The sequence below is a fragment of the Thermobia domestica genome, chromosome 5 (assembly GCF_964235325.1).
Source record: "Thermobia domestica chromosome 5, izTheDome1.hap1.1, whole genome shotgun sequence".
Classification (NCBI taxonomy): Eukaryota; Metazoa; Arthropoda; class Insecta; order Zygentoma; family Lepismatidae; genus Thermobia; species Thermobia domestica.
In genome coordinates this window covers 159,906,850-159,931,754 of record NC_137458.1, presented here as the reverse complement: position 1 = coordinate 159,931,754, position 24,905 = coordinate 159,906,850, and the positions used below count along the sequence as shown (strand labels likewise).

The 24,905-nt window shown below is 38.0% G+C and overlaps 1 protein-coding gene across 1 annotated transcript in view; it reads right to left on the bottom strand.

Moving 5' to 3' along the window:
* LOC145686207 (transient receptor potential cation channel subfamily A member 1-like) overlaps positions 1-24,905 on the bottom strand; it is a 176,832-nt gene that overhangs the window by 11,564 nt on the left and 140,363 nt on the right. The window contains exon 4 of the mRNA XM_081759257.1: positions 24,195-24,349. Within this exon, the coding sequence (XP_081615383.1) occupies positions 24,195-24,349 (155 nt within the window). The remainder of the gene's footprint in view (positions 1-24,194; positions 24,350-24,905) is intronic.

The window sequence follows — 24,905 nt, the reverse complement described above, 5'->3', positions numbered from 1 at the left end:
TGAAAGTTGACGCCCGAAAGGTAAGAAGAAGTGAACCGAAATGAATAAAATTTGGCACAGATATTGTAAACATAATATGGGGGTATACGGGTATCGTATTGTCTGGAAAAGACGGTTAGGTGGAGCACGGACCCCTCCAAACCTTTGATCACGGAATATCAAAAGTGCCAGTGGCAGTATGTTAGATGTGCTTAAAGGACAGGAAGAATTGGAACGAAACTTTGTGCATGGACAATACTCAAAAAATAAACAAATACGGCTTTTTATTTCCAGTTAGCTGTTGATCTGCCAAATTTAAAGCAAAACGAATTTGGACACTTGAGAAAGACGAAAGGCCTTATTTTATATTGGGTCTATATAATATCTACACACAATTTCATTTGCTTCAGTCCACTTCTTCATGTGCTATTACGGTAATATTTACTTTTTTGTCGGAGGGGCCTAGGAAAAAGCACTGTTTTCCCTCAAATATTAAAACACGTTTCATTTATTGTTTTGCAAATTGTCCCTATACGAAGTTTCGTTGCAATTTTCCAGTCTTTACGAGGTTCTGACGTATGCTTATTTGCACTTTCGATATTTCGTAATCAACGGGTTACAAGGTCCGTTCCTCACTCAACCTTTTTTTTCAGGAAAATACGAAACCGAATTATCTCATTTTATGTCTACACTATCTGCCCACAATATCATTCAATTCGGTGCATTTCTTCTTGCCTTTTGGACCTCAAATTTCAAAATTTTGGGTGGGTATTTTGCCCCCTAAAACCGTTTCTCCACAGAAAATAAAAAACCGTATTTCGTTTATTTTTTGCGTATTGTTCTACACAATGTGTCATTTCAATTCTTCAGGTCCTTCAAGCACTTCTGGCATACTATTATTAGCACTTTTGATATTTCACGATCATAGTTTTGGAGCGGGCTGGGTCCCACCAAAACGGTTTTTTTTTCAGGATAATAAGAAACCCGTATTCCCACCTGTGGCGACGAAAACAAATTCGCTTGTAGAGGGATAATTTGCTGAGGTTTTTTAATTTGGCCAATCAGGGCACCTTTAATTGTGTATATTCGACGATAACAGCTTTGAATCAGATAAAATGCACTCGCCATGTAATTTTATTACAAAATGACGCGTGTCTGTTTGTTTTATTTCATAGTTCTCTCATATTAACTTTCTATTGATCGGCGACAATTTCCATTTAAGAGGACTGAATACCGCCGGAATTTTTAAAATGATCCCCATTGATTCATACGGGAAACTATTCCACTTTTCGAGCCGAAACGAGACTGAATTTCAAGGTTATGATTGTATTGATTCAAATCATTAATTGCTCCTTTTTCGTAACTGCATCTTATATTGCCATCTACTGGCAAGCAACAGAACTCAGTGATGAGTGGATATTGGTCTCGCGGAGGAATATCAAGCTTGTATGTTTCTGCTACTCTCAAGCGCTAAATTCAAAGTTTAATACTTGTATGGATAAAAATCATGCCACGAATAAGTAAAAAGGTCATTAGGTTTTATCAACGAAGAGAAAGAAGGAAATTGAACTTAAAACCTTGGAGAGAAGAACAAACTTTTGTAAGCGAAGTTCAACATAAAATATACAATATAATTTTGGACATTATAAAGAAACCTTGAATGTAGATTGGAAGAATCATTCAGAAATTTCAGCTCGAATTTGTTTCAGGCGGTCTCGCGTGTGGTGTTGTCAATTCTCCTATACGTGTTCTGGCTGCGGCACCGTCACTATTAGATCAGCTGAAGAAAATAAAAAGAGAAAAACAGCTCGCACAATCAGCGAGTTATTATTCTCACTAAGTTTCTTACTATATTATTGTTTATAACTAAGCCATGACCTCTGCAGATCACAGTCATCTCCAATAATCAGTGCCAGATCTGGGGAAAAGGGACAAACGCTCCGAGCGGCAATTTAGGGGACGACAAGCTGCAAAGTAAAAAGTAAAAGCTCCTACAAAGGAAATACAATCACCTATTGAACTCAATTTGGCCTAAACGTCTTTCAAATTTCAATACCAGTATGCTCATATATTTGTAATGTTAATGCATACAACGTACCTTCCCCTCAATTCAAAATACGTAGGCAGGTCTCCATTGAAAATTTAAAAAAATGGACTACATGATGCGAGGCCATGGTGGCCGTCACGTCGGCTAGTCGTGTTGTGTAGCTAATAAAAGATGACTCTTCTCCACTGCCCTGATCCGGCCCTTCAAACTTTTTTCTTCTATCGAAGCCAGGACTGCCTATTTGGGAAAAGTCTCAATGTTGACGATTGCTAGTTATAAAAGCGATGCGTCCGCCGTTCTGTTGGAAAGGGTGGCGGGGTGTGGAAAGTCCCGCAAAATTCTACGTTGCCCAATGGGAAAATATCTAGATTCTACACTACCAATCTATATATATAAAATTGAAAATAACTGTGAGTAAATCTCATGAACCGCCCAACCGATATCGATCAAATTCTTAACATGGATTAGCTTCAAGCCTGGGCTGGTTTTAGGCTATTCACTTTCATGGTAGAACTGAGGGGGGAGGAGGGGGTGTAAAAATAAATAAAACTTAATAACTTCTGAACCACTCGACCGATCTCGATCAAATTTTCAACATAGATGACGTTGAAGCCAGGGATTACTTTTATGATTTAAATTTGACGCAGCACTGTGAGGGAGGAGAAGGAGTGGGAGACATAAAAATCAATTTATATAAGACTGAAAGCGACTATTTTGTAACTTAATACCTATTGAACTATCTGACCGATCTCAATCAAATTTTCAAGATATATGAGGTTTAGATCTGGAAACATTTTTCTAATTTCACTTTAACGGTAGATCCTAGGGGAGGAGGAGGGGGACGAATAAGTAAAAACTAATAAAACCTAATATCTTTTGAACCACTCAATCAATCTCGATCAAATTTTCAACATATATGAGGGTCGGGCCTTGGGTGTTTTTATCGTTTCATTTTGACGAGCCAACGTAGGAGAGGTGGAGGGAAAATATATGTAAAAAATAAAAATAAAAATGACTACTTTTGTGACTTCATCACTCTTGAACCACGTGACCGATCTCAATCAAATTTCCCATATACATGAGTTTAGGGACAGGGATTGCTTTAGGTTATTCGTTTTGACGATGCAAAGTAGGGAGGGGAGGGGGAGAAAAATTTGAAAATGATCAAACATGACCGATATTAGAGTTGAATCCATAGTTTTTGGGGTCGGTGAGAGAAACAGTGACACTTCTGCTGTTGTTTCAATCCAAGTTCAGCCCTAATAGTTGGGGAGGGGGAGGGTGCAATGGAGGAGAGAGGATAAACATTTAAAAATGATCGGAAATGACTAATATTAGTGTCGAATCAATAGTTTTAAGAGTAGCAGAGATTAACAGTGACAATTCTGATGCTGTGTGCCGCAGCACGGAGGAGGGGTAGGGGAGCTATATAATAATAATAATAATAATAATAATAATAATAATAATAATAATAATAATAATAATAATCGAAAATGACCAATATTAGTGTCTAATCCACAATTTTCGGGATCATTCTGATGAACTGTGACACTTTCGATCCGGTTTAAATACAAGACCAGCTCCGCCACTTACGGGAAGAGGAGAAAGAGATATATTAAATGGTCGATAATGGCCACTATCAGTGTCGAATTTATAGTTTTCTGGGTCCCTTAGATGAACAGTGGTACTTTCGATCCAGTTTAATTTCCAATTCAATCACACAACTTGGGGGAGGTGGAGAAAGAGATATTGAAAAATGATCGAAAATGACCAATATTAGTGCTGAATCCACATTTTCGGGGGTCACTGAGATGAACAGTGTCACTTTTAATGCCATGGCCCGCAAAATGGGGGAGGAGGAAATATAGATATAAATGACCGAAAATGACCATCCTTGGTGTCGATTCCATGATTTTTGGGGTCGCCGAGATGATCAATGATCTTTCCGATGCTGTTTAAATCGATGCCATTAAAAACGAAAACAGCATATTTCACGGGTACTAAACACATGAAATACGGAGTTGTGCATTTAAATTTTCATTTCAACTCAGCAAAGCGGGTAATATATGCTAGTAATATTAATAAAGCTCAGGCATTGTCCTTTCTCTATTTCAAAACCAGCTACTAATCTCTTTCCTAGAATATCTATTACTGGAACTATCGTTATATTTTTGCTTTTCGTCCTTATACAATACCAAGGTTATAAAGGAAGGTCTTTTTGATGTGGGTTCGCAGCTTGAATCTGATCGACCGTTCCCAACCATACTATCTCGCGTCCAGAAAACTGGATTACAGGGCAGAGTCTAAAGCAAGAAATGTATATCTCTTTTGCTAAAAAAAAACTTTAGTTCGCATACTAGTCACAGCACATGTTTAGAGGTTTTTCAACGAATCTGTATGAGACGAGACCTGCAAATGACACAGGACTGAAAGTTGAGCTTACACCAGAAGTCGAATCTGGTATCATTCTAAGACCAAAAAAAATCCTAATGGCTGCCTACTTTAATGCTCATATTTCATTCTCATGTAAAAATTTAGGGTGTGCCCGGCCCCCTGGACTCCCCTGTGTGACCCCCCACCCTCGAACACAATTTTCTGGAAGAAAGCCTCTATTCTTCCTTTTGTCTGTCTAGTTTACTGAAAACATGAAAAGTAAACTAGGTCACAGAGCATAGAGTTGGAAATGATTGACTGCATTGCAGACATATTTCGTACCATTGATGATTTTCGGATGTTTCCCAGGGACAAAATTCCTCTCGGAGTTATATCTCCTATGGTGCTCAATATGCGTTGAGTTGATTTTATCGTGCCTTTCAGCAGCGAGTCTATATGAGACGGGACCTACTGATTAATCGTGAAATCCGAACCACATGAGCTCTTGGCGGGAATCGAACCCGGGTTTCTCACGTCAAAGGCGCGTACGCTAACCACTTAGCCACGAAGAATCTCGGTGCTCATATTAGTAAAGAAGAAAGCACATTATAGGACTTTCAGTGAAGATAACTAAATACGACGGCTGCTAAATGAATATTTTTCATCTTGAATATATTGTGATAATTTTCAATCTTATTTGATAATGTAATTTTTAAAAAAATAGCATTCTCTTTTCTGTACCTTACTACAGTATACAAGTCAAATTTCAGACAGTGTGCAAAAGAGGGGAAGTGACTACAATGTACGATGGACCTTCTTGTAAACCATTCTTGTAAACCGATGAAAAAAAACTTTCTTGTAAAATTCAGCGTTGCAAAGAACCTGTGTGGTTGACTGATAGCTACACATAAACTCACAGAACGAAAGTCTTAATTTGATTACTGAAGCTGCCTCAGGCTAAAAGCAACCTGTCCTCAGGCGTTGTTTTCTGCCTTGTAACATTGTGTTTAAAAAACATACACAGACACAAGATAAAACAACTGATAAGGCTAGTTTTCTGTTATACAAAATTATATTTCCCAATTTGTTGTTTGAAGCCTTTTTATTCCTTATAAAAAACAACATATCCAGATTTATATTTATAATGAAAATATGTTTATCATTCAGGTCCTTTATTATTATTATTATTATTATTATTATTATTATTATTATTATTATTATTATTAGTAGTAGTAGTAGTAGTAGTAGTAGTAGTAGTAGTAGAATTGGTATTATTATTATTATTATTATTATTATTATTACCGCATAATATTTTTCGCTAGTCCTCACAGCAATTAATATTTAGCAGCAGGGGTAAAAGTGCGTGGGAACGCGGGGGAACCCGGCCCCCCACCTCCAAAAAATGTGTACGGCGTCCCCCGAGTTCCTAAGCAATTACAATGGGCAAACATAGGCATGGGGGACGGCGTGACGTCATGCCACTACCTACCGTCCAGATGATTCCATCCCATCTCGCCTAATCCCACCTCGTCTAACGATTTATCAGCCGCTTATATCTCCAAGAGAAGAATGTCCACCATTTAGGCGAAATGGGAATTCCCATCTTGCCTAATCCCATCTCGCCTAATATCGCGGTAGGATACAAGGAGGAAATTTAAGTACTAAAGAGGAAATTCCTCTACTAGCATTATAACCAGATATTTCTATCAATATTGGCAATCTCTGTAAACTACAATATAAATATATAATAATTACTATACAAGAAGAAAGCATAGGGGAAGGCGATTTAGTTAATTTAGTTCACTTTTGATTTGTTTTGGGAATAGTGGAAATTGATTGGCAAACAGGAGCTAATCAGAAACAGGATAGAAATATACAGGGTGTTTCAAAGCAACACCGAGAACCTTTGGGAGCTGATTCCTGATACAAAGATAAGAACCTGGGTGCACAAATACTTCCTTTTGGCGCTATGACCAGCCAAAAACCTGTCGGGAAAATGCCCAAAATGTAACTCGAGAACAGAATGTCGGATCGAAGTCGGGGTAAAGGAAATGTATATTATTTTTAGCCATAGCTTCCATTAATGCACGACTCGATATGGTACAGGGGCAGCACAAAGATCACCCCAAAGAAATTGAAGAATTTTTGGGATATTTTATGAAATGTTGACTGAGGCAAGTTAACTACAATTAAATACGATATTTCAAATAACAGGAATCTTAGAACACGGTCGAAGTTACAAGAACATCGTTAAAATTATAAAAAGGGAAGATGCACATATTTGATTGATCTACTTTGCCTCAGTATAGAATTGACTATCGAGAAAGAACTGAAGTTATTTGAAGTCCATAAAGTTTACATGTTATGCCTTCTAGGCTAAGGAAGACAGAGAGATCACGCATGGCTATGGGGTAGCGTGTGCGACTTTCGCATAGGAGACCCGCCTCCAATTACCAGCGGGAGCACAAGCAGTTCGGATCTCACGTTAATCCGTAGCTCCATGTCTCATGTAATTTTGCAACCGAAGGGATGTTAAACTGAAATCCGATTCAATAATAGAGAGAGATAATAGATGGAAGCTATTTTTTTGGGAAATAATTCGTGAAAGGAGAATGTAGGAGAAAACAGGATAATTCCGAGAAATCTCACGGGTACGATGGTATCCACTACAAACTTTTATAGTCTGGGATCCATCCCGCCATCCGGCATCCAAAACGGTTTTAGGGGGCAAAACCTCCCACCCCAAACTTTTGAAAGTTTACACCCGAAAAATAAGAATTGAACCGAAGTGAATGAAATTTTGCACAGATATTGTAGACATAAAATGTGGGTATACGGGTTTCGTATTTACCTGGAAAAGACGGTCAGGTGGGGCACGGACCCCTCCAAACATTTGATCACGAAATATCAAAAGTGCTAGTAACAGTATGTCAGATATGTGTAAACGATATGACAAATTGCAACGAAACCATGCGCATGGACGATGTGCAAAAAAAGGAAGGTATACGTTTTATTTATTTTTTGCGGAAAAACAGTTTAAGAGTGCAAAAACCCCCACCGAAAGTTTTGAAATTTGAGGCCCGAAAGGCAAAAAGAAGTGAGCCGAAGTGAATGAAATTGTACACAGATATTGTAGATATAAAATTAGGGAATACGGGTTTCGTATTTTCCTGGAAAAAACGGTTGGGTGGGGCACGGACCCCTCCAAACATTTGATCACGAAAACATTGAAATGTTAAAGGTGCCTCCTGAAATACTATAAAATAATATATATACTGTTTGAGCTCACTGTTGATCTTCCAAATTTGAAAAACCAGATGGATACACTTGTGAAACACGAAAGGTCTTATTTTACATATCCAATATCTACACAAAATTTCATCGCTTCTGTCCACTCCTTCCGCCACCAGACGCCTCGATCCACGCTAAAGTTTTTTTTTCTTTTAAGGAAATTACGAAACACGTATTCCTCCATTTTACCTCTACAATATTTGTGCACAATTTCATTCACTACGGTCCACTTGTTTTTGCCTTTTGGGCGTCAATTTTCAAAATTTTCTGTGGGGGCCTTTTCCCCTTTACCGTTTTTCGCAGAAAATAAAACGTATTTTTTTATATTGCCACTACGCAAAATTTCGTCGCAATTCTTCATGTTCTTTAGGACTTCTGGCATACTGTTATTAGCACTTTTGATATTTCGTGATCAAAGATTTGGAGGGGTCCGTGCCCCACCTAACCGTTTTCTCCAGTAAAATACGAAACCCGTATTCCCTCATTTTATGTCTACAATATCTGTGCACAATTTCGTTCACTTCGGTCCACTTGTTTTTGCCTTTCGGGCGTCAACTTTCAAAATTTTGGGTGTGGGTTTTTGACCCCTGAAACAGCTTTAACGGAGAAAATAAAAATACGCGTACCGGTATTCGTTTATTTTATGTGTAGTATCTACCTACCAAATTTTATCAAAATCGGAGTGTTACACTGGGGAAGTGTTACTTGTCAGTCATTGTAGAATTATTTTCCCTGTTTCTCCACCAAGAAGAAATTGTCTGACAAGTACAGGGTCCAAATGGATGAATTGAGTTGCGGAATGAGACGTAGTGTGACTGATAGAGGATGTGGAAATATGTAAATGTGCAAAGTTATAAGGGCTAAACGTCATAAGAAACGGAGGGGGTCAAAATTGATGGGAGAAGGGCTATGCTATGTTATTGAAATACATCAAATAAACTGTTGAATCGTGAAAATAGTGAAAGATAGACAATGCAAACGGTGGTAGTTTCACATATTGACAAAATGTGATCTGCAATGGGCAGAGTAAATCACGAACTTCCGGCTGCACCTTCAAATCCGCCATTTTGAAATCTATGATAATTTTGGAAATGAAAAAGTAGTGATGTGATATATCAGTTAGGGCCAGCATGTTCTCAAAAGTCAATTATGAAATTTATTGATCGTTATCTGTAGGGGAGAGGGGGGTACATTTGAACAGGGGGTACCTTTGAACATTTAAGATAACAGGCTAGAAATAATAGCATATCTGGTGGTTTCAAAATTTTTAGTTTGGCAAAACTGCGTTGCATGACGGTCATCTGTTATCTGCAATTTTAATGTAAATGTTGATGAACAGCAGTACTTTGTTACATTTGTGGGGTGAAAAGTTGGAATTTTTGTGAAGTTTTGTAAGACTTTTGACAGAAGCCTGTGTTTTGATATTATCTGCCATTCATTGCAGAAGCAAGTACATTAATTTACTTATCCAATGTTGCCCTTTGTATTTCACAATAGCTTGTAATATCTGGGTATTATCAAATTATGCTTGATCATGCCGGTTGGGGCAGCTTTGAACAAAAATTAGGGGGCACATTTGAACATTGTTCTACATATGCTTTTCTGAAAGTTATAAGTACCAGCAACATGTTTGTGTTCTCAGACAATGAAGACAAATGTTCAGTACCAACTGCTGATATTGTGTGTGGACTTTCTAATTCTTGTCTGTCGTTTTCGATTACTTTTAAACTCTCGTCCGCCTCACTTGGGAGTTGAGTATAACCTTGAAGTTGAATTGGATTATAACTGTCACTATTCATCTCAGTGACCCCAAAAACTATGAATTCAACTCAATTCAGATGTGTTTCCGAAGGGAAGGCAAATTATTTAGAGCACAGAGGCGCACAATATACAAATACGGGCCTGCATATATGTTTCAGCAATTATTACTATTATTATTATTTCCTTGCCATACGCGATTGGTTAATTCTTGTGCCTTAAACTGTTAATGCTGCTTTGTTACATTAGCCTTGTTGTTCGTAAACGAATTCATCCTGAAAATAACGATTATTGTAGTAAAATAATGGTTTGTTCAAAACTGCCCCACGTATGTTCAAATCTACCCCATGCTTGTTTAAATCTACCCCCCAAGGGGGTACATTTGAACGACACCCCCTGCGCCCTTGCACAGAATGACAAGATCAAACAAAGTACTCTATTTTATGGCAAATATAATGTATATTATATTTAGCTTTTGTTACAGTTCTATAAGGAAATTTACTGGGTGTTTGGAAGCAAAAACGAATATTCGAAAACAGATGTTCAAATGTACCCCCCTCTCCCCTACTTATTTGTTAGATTTAGAATAATCTTCATAGTTATTTACAAAAATTTAGGAGACTGATACTCGTACGTTGAAAGTTTGGACTATCACGAAAACACATGTAAGTTGAACATGTTGAAAGCCAAGAAAACTAACCTCGATATTTGATATCCAAGTTGTATATTATTATATTTCACTGTCGAATATCAAATTTCAGTGTTAGTTTTCTTGGTTTGTAGATATGTGAATTATTTCTTGTCCATAATACGACTAATAACGCTAAAAGACTCACAAATCAAATTTAGTTCGTACCTTTAGCATTTCTTACAATCAACGAGCCTCATAGACTCCTTCTTTCTTACAAATATTAGTATCAAGTATTAGTATCTTAACGGTAACCCACTGATAAACTGTAAGCAACCCGTGTAAAATGAAATGAAGTATTTCATTTTAACGAACACGATTATGCTCTTTAGACTAAGGGAGACAATGATTAAGGCAAGTAAATGCTGATGGAAGATATGATGGAATGAGAATGTGGAAGGAAATTGGAGTATCCCGAGAAAACCGACACACGATACGATGGTGTCCACCACAAAGTTTCTTGGCTTAGGATCGAACCACAGGCCCCACGTAGCAGAGACAAGCTGTTTACCACTGAGTCACCGTGTCCTCCCCAATCCCTAAGAGACGCTGGCATACAGTTAAGAATAACTGACAGAAAAACGTGCTTACCATTTTCGCACGAAGGAAACTCCACGAATCCCACATTCTGATCGTTTGTACTTCTTGTAGGTTGGTTTACCATACGCAATATTTAGTATATCGATACATCTGTCAGAATCATACTGTTTCCTCCAAAGTAGGGGCAGGGTGACTTAGTGATAGGGCGCTTACTTCTGGTGCGAGATGGACTTCGTTCGATTCCAGACTATAAAAGTTTGTAGTGGATACCATCGTACCCGTGAGATTTCTCGGGATTATCCTGTTTTCTCCTACATTCTCCTTTCACGAATTATTTCCCAAAAATTAGCTTCCATCTATTATCTCTCTTTATTATTGGATCGGATTTCAGTTTAGCATCCCTTCGGTAGCAAAATTACATGAGATATGGAGCTACGGATTAACGTAAGATCCGAAAATGGTGGACATTCTTATCTTGGTGATGCAAGTGGCTGATAAATCGTTAGGCGAAGTGGGATTAGGCTAGATGGGATGGAATCATCTGAAAAGGTAGGGGGACGGTAGGTAGCGGCATGAGTCACGATGTCTCCCATGCCTATCTTTGACCATTGTAATTGCTTAGGAACTGGGGGGACGCCATACACAGTTTTTTGGAGGTGAGGATGGGGTCCCCCGCGTTCCCACACACTTTTACCCCTGCTGCTAAGTATTAATTGCTGTGAGGACTAACGAAAAATATTCATGATAATAATAATAATAATAATAATAATAATAATAATAATAATAATAATAATAATAATAAAGGATCTGAATGATAAAGGTATTTTTTTAAAATTTCTTTACAATTTTTGTGGGTTTCCGTGAATCTGGTTATATTGCTTTTATAAGGAATAAGGAGGCTTCAAACAACAAATATGAGTTGTATAAAAGAAAAAAAGCCTTATCAGTTGTTTCGCAACTGACCTTGTGTCTGTTTTTTTAACACAATGTTACAAGATACAGAAACCACGAGTGCGAGCAGCTTGCTTTTTTCCCTGAGGGCAGATTCAGTACTAAAATTAAGACTTGCATTCTGTCAATTTATGTGTAGCTATCAGTCAATCACACAGGTTCTTTGCAACGCTGAATTTTACAAGAAAGATTTTGTTCATCGGATAGGAAGCGAAGTCCATCATACGTTGTAATAACTTCCCTTCTTTTGCACACTGTGTAAAATTTAACTTGTATACTGTAGTAAGGTACAGAAAAGAGAATGCTATTTTTTAAAGAGAGAATGACATTATCGAATAAGATTGACCATTACCACAATATATTCAAGATGAAAAATATTCATTTAACAGTCGTCATACTTAGTTGTCTGCACTGAAATTCCCATAATGTGCTTTCTTCTTTACTAATATGAGCACCGAGATTCTTCGTGGCTAAGTGGTTAGCGCACGCGCCTTTGGCGTGAGAAACCCGGGTTCGATTCCGACGAGAGCTCATGTAGTTCGGATTTCACGATTAATCAGTAGGTCCCGTCTCATATAGACTCGCTGCTGAAAGGGACCATAAAATCAACTCAACGCATATTGAGCACCATAGGAGATATAACTCCGAGGGGAATTTTGTCCCTGGGAAACATCCGAAAATCATCAATGGTACGAAATATGTCTGCAATGCAGTCAATCATTTCCAACTCTATGCTCTGTGACCTAGTTTACTTTTCATGTTTTCAGTAAACTAGACAGACAAAAGGAAGAATAGAGGCTTTCTTCCAGAAAATTGTGTTCGAGGGTGGGGGGTCACACAGGGGAGTCCAGGGGGCCGGGCACACCCTAAATTTTTACATGAGAATGAAATATGAGCATTAAAGTAGGCAGCCATTAGGATTTTTTTTGGTCTTAGAATGATACCAGATTCGACTTCTGGTGTAAGCTCAACTTTCAGTCCTGTGTCATTTGCAGGTCTCGTCTCATACAGATTCGTTGAAAAACCTCTAAACATGTGCTGTGACTAGTATGCGAACTAAAGTTTTTTTTTAGCAAAAGAGATATACATTTCTTGCTTTAGACTCTGCCCTGTAATCCAGTTTTTCTGGAGGCGAGATAGTATGGTTGGGAACGGTCGATCAGATTCAAGCTGCGAACCCACATCAAAAAGACCTTCCTTTATAACCTTGGTATTGTATAAGGACGAAAAACAAAAATATAACGATAGTTCCAGTAATAGATATTCTAGGAAAGAGATTTGTAGCTGGTTTTGAAATAGAGAAAGGACAGTGCCTGAGCTTTATTAATATTACTAGCATATATTACCCGCTTTGCTGAGTTGAAATGAAAATTTAAATGCACAACTTCGTATTTCATGTGTTTAGTACCCATGAAATATGCTGTTTTCGTTTTTAATGGCATCGATTTAAACAGCATCGGAAAGATCATTGATCATCTCGGCGACCCCAAAATCATGGAATCGACACCAATAATGGTCATTTTCGGTCATTTATATCTATATTTCCTCCTCCCCCATGTTGCGGGCCATGGCATCGAAAGTGTCACTGTTTATGTCAGCGACCCCCCACAAAAGTGGATTCAGCACTCGCTCATTTTCCATCATTTTTAAATATCTCTTTCTCCCTCTCCCCAAAATTGTGGGGTTCAATTTGAATTTAAACGAGATCGAAAGTACCACTGTTCATCTAAGGGACCCAGAAAACTATAAATTCAACACTGATAGCGGCCATTATCGATCATTTTATATATATCACTTTCTCGCCTTCCCGCAAGTGGCGGAGCTGATCTTGCATTCAAACCGGATCGAAAATGTCTCAGTTCATCAGAATGATCCCGAAAACTATGAATTAGACACTAATATTGGTCATTTTCGATTATTATTATATATAGCTCCCCTACCCCCGTGCTGCGGCACAAGGCATCAGAATATTCACTGTTAATCTTTTCTACTCCTAAAACTATTGATTCGACACTAATATTAGTCATTTTCGATCATTTTTAAATGTTTATCCTCTCTCCTCCAGTGCACCCTCCCCCTCCCCAATTATTAGGGCTGAACGTAGATTGAAACAGCATCAGAAGTGTCACTGTTTGTCTCATTGACCCCGAAAACTATAGAGATTCAACAATAATATCGGTCATTTTTGATCATTTTTAAATTTCTCTCCGTCCTCCTCCCCTACGTTGCTTCGTCAAAGTGAATAGCCTAAAGTAATCCCTGCCCCTAAACTCATGTATGCTGAAAATTTGATTTAGATCGGTCAGGTGGTTCAAGATTGAAGTCCCAAAGGCAGTCATTTATATTTTATTTTTTACATGTATTTCCCCCTCCCCTCCCCTACGTTGGCTCGTCAAAGTGAAACGGTAAAAGAAACACTCAACGCCCGACCTTCATGTATATAAAAAATTAGATCGAGATTGGATGAGTGGTTCAAAAGTTATTAGGTTTTACTAGTTTTTATTTATACGTCCCCCTCCCCTCCTCCTAGGATGTACCGTTAAAGTGAAATTAGGAAAACGTTTCCAGATCCGAACTTCATATATCTTGAAAATTTGATTGCGATCGGTCAGATAGTTCAATAGTTATTAAGTTACAAAAATAGTCACTTTCAGTCTTATATAAATTGGTATTTGTATATCTCCCCTCCTTCTCCGCCCCCACGTTGCTCCGTCAAACTTAAATTACAAAAACGATCCCAGGTCTGAGGCTCATCTATGTGGAAATTTGATCAAGATCGGTCGAGTGGTTCAGGAGTTATTAAGTTTTTACATTCCTCCCTCTCAGTTCTACCATCAAAGTGAATAGCCTAACCAGCCCAGCCGTGAAACTCCTCCATGTTACAAATTTGATCAAGATCTGTTATGCGGTTCGGGAGATTTAGAGTCAGAAACAGTGTTTTTCAATTTTATATATATTGAAATTAGTGTAAAATCCATAGTTTTCGATATTAGTGTAAAATCCACAGTTTTCGCGGTCGGTGAAATATATATATATTAGTAGTGTCGAATCTAAATATTTTCCTATGGGGGCAAGGTAAAATTTTACGACACTTTCCACCAGCCCCTGCTCGTTTCCAACAGAACGGCGGAAGCATCGCTTTTACCAGTAGCAATCCTCTACATTGAAACTTTTCCCAAATAGGCAGTACTGGCTTCGATAGAAGGAAAAAAAAAAGTTTGAAGGGCCGGATGAGCGTAGGGGAAGAGAAGATTCACAGTGTTAGGCAAATTTCATTTGAATTAACAATTAACAATTAATCTGTAAATTTAATTGTTAATTGCAATTAACAAGTGAAGTAAGTAATGGTTCATTGTTAAATGCAATTGGCCATTAATAAAGGAGAATCAATTGCAATTAATCAATCGATTGAAAGTAATTGCAGTGGAAAGTAATTGCAATTGAATTCAGTCATTCAATTGCAATTGAAATTAATTGGCAAATAATTCAATTGCAATTGATTTCCACAGCAATTACTTTCAATTGATTGATCAATTGCAATTGATTTACACAGCAATTACTTTCAATTGATTGATCAATTGCAATTGATTTTCACTGATTAATTTTCAACACTGTAGTTCAGAGAGGGTGTGGGGCAATGAAAACTTTAGCCACGACCAGTTGACCTACCACCCATCGTGACCCACGACCCACCGTGACCCACTCTGACCCACCACCCACCATGAACCACTCTCACCCACTGTGACCCACAGACCCGTAGAAACCCATTATCATCAACTCTGACCCACAATTCCTGCCCTCTTCTCTACTGACTAAAGAGTTTAAACTTGTAATAAAACAACGCTATGAAATTATCACTCATTGGAATTTGAATTTCTACGATCAATCACTCAAGCACCGCTCTATTACAATAACGGTGGATCTCACCTTTCTAATATAAATAAAATAGAGTTTGTTTGAGTGTCTGTCTGTCTATCTGTGTGCGGCCTGTGAACCAGACGAGTGGACGAAAGTTTTATAAATTTGGTCACGGGTAGCTTGGTGTAGGCCCCAGATCAAGACGAAGAGTGTTTTTTTCAACCGAGACCGGCCTGGGGACCAGACAAGTTGGCCGAGAGTAACCAAATTTTGGCCGCGAATACCTTGGTTCAGGACCCAGACCAAGGCGAAGCGTTTTTGACTAAATTCGAACCAGGGGGTCTCAGGGGGCGTTTACCGGAACAAGTAAAAGTAGCAGAAAATGGCCGAAATGAGGTCGATTTGATAGTTTTCGCGTTCGCTGAGATCAATGATGAAACTCGCGTTAACTTCCAAATTCACCATGTTCGGCTGCGGGCCGGGGGTCAACTGAGGGGAAGGGATACCGAAACGTAAAAGTAATCTAAAATGACCGATATTAGTGTAAAATCCATAGTTTTCGCGGTCACTGAGATAAATGGCGATACTCCCACAGGCGTTGACTTCCAAATACAGCCGCCATCGGCTGCAGGCCAGAGGCGTCGTTTTTTTCAAAATTGGAACCAGAGGATCATAGGGGCTTTTACCGGGATATGTAAAAGTAGTAGAAAATGGCAGATGTTAGTGTCACATTCATAGTTTTCGCGGTATCGGCTGGAGGCCAGAGGGGATTTTTTCAAATTGGAACCAAGGTGGTCTCAGGGGGCGTTTATTGGGGCATGTAAAAGTAGTAGAAAATGACCAATATTTGTGTCGAATCCATATTTATCGAGGTTTCTCAGATGTATAGTGACATTCCCGATAGTATTTACGTTCAAATTCAGCCCCCATCGGCCTTCCCAATGAGAGCACAGGTACGTTGTTGGGTATATATTCACACAAAATATATCCAATTTTAGAAATGTTTCTTAATTGTTCTTCCGTTGTTCAGTTTGTTTACATTGATACTTTATCTGATCAGTGCGAAGAACGGGCATAACAGCTAGTACGAAATGGTAAAGTGTTTCTCATGGACCAAATTACAATGAATTCAATTACATAGATAATTATTATAATTATAATAGATAATTATTACCTTGTTGAATTATAGATACTTTTCAATGGAAAAAGGATTAAAATTTGAAATCCAAAATCAAGGTAAAGGAGACCAACGTAAATGAAAAAAGTATAAAATTTCTCATATAATTAAGCGTACCGAAACTTAAAATTTCCATGTAATTAAGCTTACTGTACAAATTGTATATCTCTTTTTCCCACAATTTAATTTCCTTGTGCTCTGAACGCTAAACACAAGCTTTAGCAATTATTATAATAGAAAGCAGTGGATATATAATGCGAAGCACTGTATTTTGTTTCTCAATTTGTTTCTCAACTAACATCGATCGCTTTCGATTATTTTTTACAAATCAACCCACTATCAATCTATATATATAAAAGAGAACGCACAAAATCCTTTGTCCGCTCATCACGCTAATACGGCTGAACCGATTTCTTTCATTTTTGGGGGGTTGTTAGGATTTGGACCCTAGATGGTTTTTATCATATCACTTTAATTTTCAATTACCAGTGTCTTGAGATAATTGACCAATCAGGTGTCAATACGTACAAAAAATCCTTTGTCCGCTCATCACGCTAATACGGCTGAACCGATTTCTTTCATTTTTGGGGGGTTGTTAGGATGTGGACCCTAGATGTTTTTTATCATATCACTTTAATTTTCAATTACCAGTGTCTTGAGATAATTGACCATTCAGGTGTCCATACGTACAAATCCTTTGTTATTAGTTCATCATAGGTATAAAAATAAACGTATTTATATGCAACCCGCATGACCCTGTGACTCGGCGGGTTAACATAACTGACAGGCGCTATAAATCACTTGAAAGCGAAAAAGTAAAAATTATCTAAGTAACAAAGTTTATTGCGTTCCGGGATGACCGCAGCGAAGCGGGGCGGGTTGGGGTGACCGCAGCGAAGCGGGGCGGGTTAACATAAATGACAGGCGATATAATGTTAACATTAGTGCAATCTTCTATGGTTTTTATCATATCACTTGAAAGCGAAAAAGTAAAAATTATCTAAGTAACAAAGTTTATTGCGTTCCGGGGTGACCGCAGCGAAGCGGGGTGAACGCTGCTAGTTTCCCATATGTAGAAAGTCCTTCCTTCCATAAAAGAGATTTAAATAATGCAATGACACGTTCTTTTTATTTTTAGCTCCATAAATTGATGTCGAGTTTCGTGTCGAGCCGAGTTTGACAAATAGCTCCCTCGTTCAGCTCGTTTTAACTCGTTTTGAAATCATCATCTGATTATACTGGAAAGAGCAACCATGAAAAATGTAAACGGTAATGTGGAATACTTTTAGTGGTGCTCATGACAGGGTTGCATTTTGTCTTGTACTTTTAGTGCATCTCGAGGGGTACTTTTAGTGCATCTCGTGTCGTCTCGATAGCGAAACGACTGTAGATGTTTATAACGAGACAGCGTCAAATGTCGTGAGCACCGGCGTCATTAACTTGTTCTGCAACCAACGAATTTCGGGATGGTTTTTTGCATAGTTTTGTGCCATTTTGTGCGCCTATTCTCACTTTTTGTGCGTCACCGCAAGTGGATCAAAGTGAGCCTACAAATATGGCAAAACAAGTTTTTTTTATTTTCTGCGGAAATACGGTTTTAGGGGGCAAACGCAACCACCCAAAATTTTGGAAGTTGAGGCCCGAAAGGCCAGAGGAAGTAATCCGAAGTGAATGAAATTGTGCAGATATTGTAGACATAAAATGAGGGAATACGAGTTTCTTATTTTCCTGAAGAAGAAAAAACGCATAGGTGGGACCCAGACCCCTCCAAAACTTAGATCGTGAAATATCAAAAGTGCTAATAACAGTATGTCAGAGTACTTGAAGGACATGAAGAATTTGAACGATATATTTTGTAGGGACAATACGCAAAAAATAAACGAATATGTTTTTTATTTTGTGCGGAAAAGCGGTTTTAGGGGACAAAAGCCCCCTCCAAAAATTTTTGAAATTTGGGGCCCAAAAGGCAAGAAGAAGTGAACAGAAGTGAATGAAATTATGCACAGATATTGTAGACGTAAAATGAGACAATTAGGTATCGTATTTTCCTATTAAAAACCGTTGAGTAAGTCACGAACCTTTTGAACCGTTGATTACGAAATATCAAAAGTGCAAATAAGCATACGTCAGAAGTTCGTAAAGAATATGGAGAATAGCAACGAAGCTTCGTATAGGGACAATTTGCAAACCAATAAGTTAAACGTGTTTTAATATTTGCGGAGAAACAATGTTGGGGCCTATTCCCCATCTGAAAGAGTAAATATTACCGTAATAGCGCAGGAAGGAGTGGATTGAAGCAAGTGAAATTGTGTGTAGATATTATATAGTCCCTATGTAAAATAGGGCATTTCGTGTTTCTCAAGTGCCTCTATCCGTTTTGCTTCAAATTTGGCTGATCAACAGCAAACTGAACATAAATCAATACGTGTTCTTGTTTATGCGCAAAAACTTTGTAAGCGTTAAAGCTGCTTCCTGAAATACTATAAAATACGCTATACTGTTTTTCTTGTACTCGATCTGCCAAATTGAAAAAATCGGATGGAGACAAGACACTTGTGAAACACGAAAGCCATATATTACATATCCAATATCTACATACAATTTTGTTCGCTTCGGTCCACTCCTCTCGCTACTTAACGCCATGGTCCATTCAACAGTTTTTTATTCTTTCAAGAAAATACGAAACACGTATTCCCTCGTCTTACCACTATAATATTTGTGCACATTTCATTCACTTCGGTCCACTTCTTCTTGCCTTTTGGGTCAAATTCCAAAATCTTGGACGAGGGCTCTTGCCCACAAAAACCATTTTCCCCCGAAAATTAAAAAAACGTATTCGTTTATTTTTATACTATTATTTGTAGACAAAGTTTCGTTGCAATTTTTCATGTCCTCTAGACACATCTGACATACTCTTAGTAGCACTTTTGATATTTCGTGATCAAAGGTTTGGAGAGGTCCGTGCCCCACCCAACCCTTTTTTTCAGGAAAATACGAACCCTGTATTCCGTCATTTTATGTTTACAATATCTGTGCAAAATTTCGTTCACTTCGGTTCACATCTTCTTACCTTTCGGGCGCGAACTTTGAAAATTTTGTGTGGGTTCTATTGTTTCCTAAAACAGTTTTTCCGCAGAAAATAGAAAAAGGTATTCCTTTATTTTTTGCGTATTGTCCGTACACCAAGATATGTCGCAATTCTTCGTGTCCTTTATACACATCTGACACATTGTTACTAGCACTTTTGATATTTCATGACGAAAAGTTTGGAAGGGTCCGTGCCCCACCCAGCCGTTTTTTTTTTTCAGGAAAATACGAAACCAGCATTCCCTCATTTTACATGTACAATATCTGTGCACAATTTCATTCACTTCGGTCCACTTCTTCTTGCCTTTCGATCAACAACATTCAAAATTTTGGGTGGGGGCTTTTGCCCCCTAAAACCCCTTTTCTGCAGAACATAAAAAACCCGTATTCGTTTATTTTTTTCGTATTGTCCATACAGAAAGTTATATTGCAATTCTTAATGTCATTTACATACATCTGACATACTGTTACTAGCACTTTTGATATTTCATGATCAAAGGTTTGGAGGGGCCCATGCCTCACCCAGCCGTTTTTTCCAGGAAATTACGAAACAGGTATTCCCTCATTTTACGTCTAAAATATCTGTGCAAAATTTCATACCCATCGGTTCATTTCTTTTTGCCTCTCGGGCGTTAAGTTTCAAAATTTTGGGTGGGAGGTTTTGCCCCCTAAAATCGTTTTTCCGGAAAAAATTAAAAAAAAAACGTATTTGTTAATTTTTGTGTATTGTCCATACGTAAAGTTATGTTGCAATTCTTCATGTCCTTTACATACACCTGACATACTGTTACTAGCAATTTTGATATTTCGTGATCAAATGTTTGGAAGGGTCCGTGCCCCTCGAACCGTTTTTTTTTAGGAAAATACGAAACCGTATTTCCTCATTTTACGTCTGCAATATCTATGCAGAATTTTATTTACTTCGGTTCAGTTGTTCTTGTTTTTCGGGTGTCAACTTTATAAATTTTGGGTGGGGCTTTTATATTGAACGTTTACATTATGTAACTTTTTCTTTTTTATGAGATACTTGTTAGGGGGGAGTAGAGAAATGCTTTCCTTTGGTATCTCTTTCTTGCCATAGATCTTGTTTGAACTGCTTAAGTAAGATAATTTTTTAACTTTTGATGTCATTTAATTCCGTCACGATAATAAAATTGTCATTCTTAACCATTTGTTTTATTCTTTTATTTGCAGTTTGCCACACTGATATATTTGTTACAAAATTGAGGTTTGGTCCAACGCCTTTCGAATTCACAACCAACCAAACCGCCGAGCTTTTTGGGTTGCCTGCTATTGCAGGAAAAGGAGAATAGCAGGTGGTAATGCACTTTTGGAGTCGTGTATACAAGAGTTTACAGACACCTGGCACCGCCTAGTTTAGCAGTGTTCTCCTCGTACAACTATTGCTGACTATTGGTAATACAATGCTATCAGCACTCTTCGTTATATCTCTAGTTCCTACTATAAAAATAATGTGCAGGGTTTCAAACAAATGTATAACTTTTATCGTGGTATACTACATAATTTATATGCTCTGACTCTTCAAGGGGGCAAACGAGTAGCATCTATTAAAGAGGTAAAGGCAAAACTATTACAAATCCATCATCGTCAACGAGCGGGAATTCGTATTCGTAGTAAAACTCTATCTATGGATTTCGGTGAGTGTGTGTCTGTCTATCAAGTATTGCATGAGCGTCAGCGCTCTAGGTCTCAACTTATTGAAATGAAGGATCCGTCACTAAGTTTTCTGTTATACAAGCTATCATTCTTTGATGCTACCAACAATTATTCAATTTGAAAGATGTCGTTGCAGCACCACCCATCGACTAGTTTGCTCATCTGCCGCATAGATTAACGGCGGAAGAACAAGAGCTCACTCAACCATTTTCTCAGGAGGAAGTGAAGCAAGCCGTCCTCACATCTACGGATTCTAACACGCCTGACGAAGATGGACTAGGTATAGATTTATATAAGACCTTTTTCCACTTAATGGAGCTCATGCTTACTGAATGGGTGAATTAATATGTACTGCAAGTAGTTATTTTGGGAGAATCCTCTCGGACTGCTGTCATTGTGTTGATTCCGAAAAAGCCTCATCCTCGTACAGTGGCGGACCTATATCTTTACTAACCTGCGATTATAAAATTATTAGTTGATGTATTAGTGCCCGATTACGAACTGTTATTGCCCATCTTGTTGGGCCTATACAACATGGTGGCCTACCAAATAAACGTGCTCAAAATATCTTGCTGCTATACGCGACGTCATCACCTACTATCAAGATATTGACCAATGTGACGCGGCCTTAGTTACCTAGGACTATTTTAATGCTTTTGATCGAGTGAACCATACATATTTATTTTGTTGTCTTCAAGCCTATGGATTTGGAGATACCTTCTGTAATTGGATTAAGCTGTTATATTGTAACTGAACAATTAAACTCAAAATTAATGGACATCTCCAGGACAGTCCGTTGAGCAGTGAATTTTTATTCTAAGTTTAGGGCCATTTCTATATAATGTCTGACATGCCCTTCATGGTGTCACTATATATAATACTTCTGTACAAATTTACTCATTTATGGAGTATGGATCTTTTACTACTGGTCACACTGACTTAAACGTTTTAATAAAGCACACAATTCACTACGAACCAGTATCCGGAGCCAAGCTTAATCCTAATAAAACATACGTACTGCCTCTGGGAAAGTCAACCATTATTAATACTACTTCCATTGGTCAGCTACAGTTAAAATCTGGGGAATGACTTTCAGTTGTCGTGTGATTGACATTCATAATTTGACATTTGACATTTCTTGACATTATTAATAATGTTGGTCTTGCTGTCAATCGGATAACTTATGTTCTTAACCAACATCCTTAGCCTCTTATCTCGCCTAGAATTTGTGCGTTTGTATGGTTATCTCAATTATATTATATTGTCCAAGTACTGCCTTTTTCTAACTGCAATCTTGCAAAAGTTAAGACAATTGTGGGTAATTTTCTATGGAAACCTATGATTATTTCATGTTTCCTACCAAATCTTGTGCAACGATTTCCACAACGATGGAAGAATTTTGGAAGATTTCGAATTGCAGACTAAAGAACTATTTCTCCAAGGATGTTTACGTTTACTCCACGAGCATCCTGATCATCCTAAAACTCAGCCCCTCATGAACTTATTACACCGTGTTGGATTAGCACCACTTTTCTATCTTAGACATCACCTACCTCAATATACCTGACATCGGTTCTGTATGAGGCTTGTTATCGACTGTTGAATAATGGCTTAGACGAAGTGCCTTCTGTCAAAAAAACTGTATTCGGTACTTCGCCAATCTTGTACTCTTATTCCTAATATCGTTGCTAAGCATCCCATCATAATTGGCAACGTATCTGACGTGTTTTACATGCTCCTTATTTAACTTATCGTCCAAGATCCGTGGGGTTTATTGTGGTGCATTAAATTGTTGATACTGTAGCCCGACGACATTCACTTGGATTCTGTGACTCCGATCTTTGTGCTTCTTGCAATGTAAAGACACTATTTAACATCGTCTTACAGAATCTAGTGAAGCAACAGTGGCGTGGCTCCAGTTTTGTCGCTATATGGCCCACATGTGCCACACTACTCCTACCGCTATTTCAATAGACAATTCTTTTTCCCTACTTTACTTTTTTTCGAGAACTAAATGTCAAGCTGTTAATTGATTGATTAACAACACTGTTATATATTTGTTAGCAGAATCTCAGAAACTTGTTCATACCAAAACCAAATTACTTTTGCCATGCGCAATAGGTTATTTGCAAATTTGTTTAGAGTACTATGTGCTTAATGCACCTCTTCCTGTACCTGTCAATTTTATCACCTTCCTTATTTTTTTACTGACTTGTACTGACATTAAGTTGCAATAAAAAAGTGGTAGAGCGCTTACTTCTGATGCGTGGGGTTCCTGGCTCGATCCCCGGCCAAGTAAGTTTATGGTAGACAACATCTTGGCCGTGGGATACTCTCGTTTCCTCTCACTTTCTCATTCCACAAATTCTTCCATCATCATTCATTTGCTTTAATTATCGTCTCCATTAGCCTAAAGGGCATAATCGTGGGACGTTAAACTGAAAGATCTCATTTCATTTTTTCAGAAAAAAGCATACAAACTTAGTCCATTGGTAAATTATTCTACAAATGTTAAAGAGAAGGGCTAAGATTTTACCTTTTATTTCAAATAAGTTTTTAGTGTTTGAAAAAGTTCTTGGTAGGTGACTGCTTCTCTTGCCAAAGTTCCGTTATTATGAATGCGTTAATAGCCAAGTAAATCGTTCAAAAATTTGTATCTCATTTTATTAGGGAGATTTTTTGGGGGGAGGGAGGAACTAGGTCGGATTATATGGAAGCCGGATAGTCGTAAATCTCTTAATTATGTAAAAGTAAATTGTAGTATATACCTGGTCCTTTAACATCAACGACACTGACTTTGACACTCTCAAAGTACTTGACTGTCGATAGCCATCCTTGCAACACAGCATATCTCATGGCAATATATCCGTCATCCGCGGAAAGCCCTCCTGCTTTTAAAAGGGCGATCATCACAGCTTTGAATCTGAAATGTTTTAAAATAACTACATAAACACTAAAACAAACTATGTCAGATATGCAACTTAGACAAGATATTCACCCATATAATACAAGATCCAGGCACGTAGCCAGGATTTCGTAATATGGGGTCCATGACGAAATATTGTGGTTATCACACCAGGGGCTCGATCATTCTAAACTATTTTAATGGCAAAATATAATGGTTCGTTTAAGATTCCATCCCATCTTACCTAATCCCACCTTGCCTAACGATTTATCAGTCACTGAAGTCTCCAAGATAAGAATATCCGCCAGTTTAGACGAGATGAGAATTCTCATCTTGCCTAATCCCATCTCGCCTAAAATGATGGTAAGATGCAAGGAGGGAATTTCTGCACTAAAGAGGTTAATTCCTGTACTAGCATTTTAACCAGATATTTCAATCAATATTGTTTAATCTCTGTCGACTACAACATAAATATATAATAAGTACTATACAACAAGAAAGCATAAGGGGGAAGGCGATTTAGTGACTTTAGTTCACTTTTGGTTTGTTTTGGGTATACTGGAAAGTGATTGGC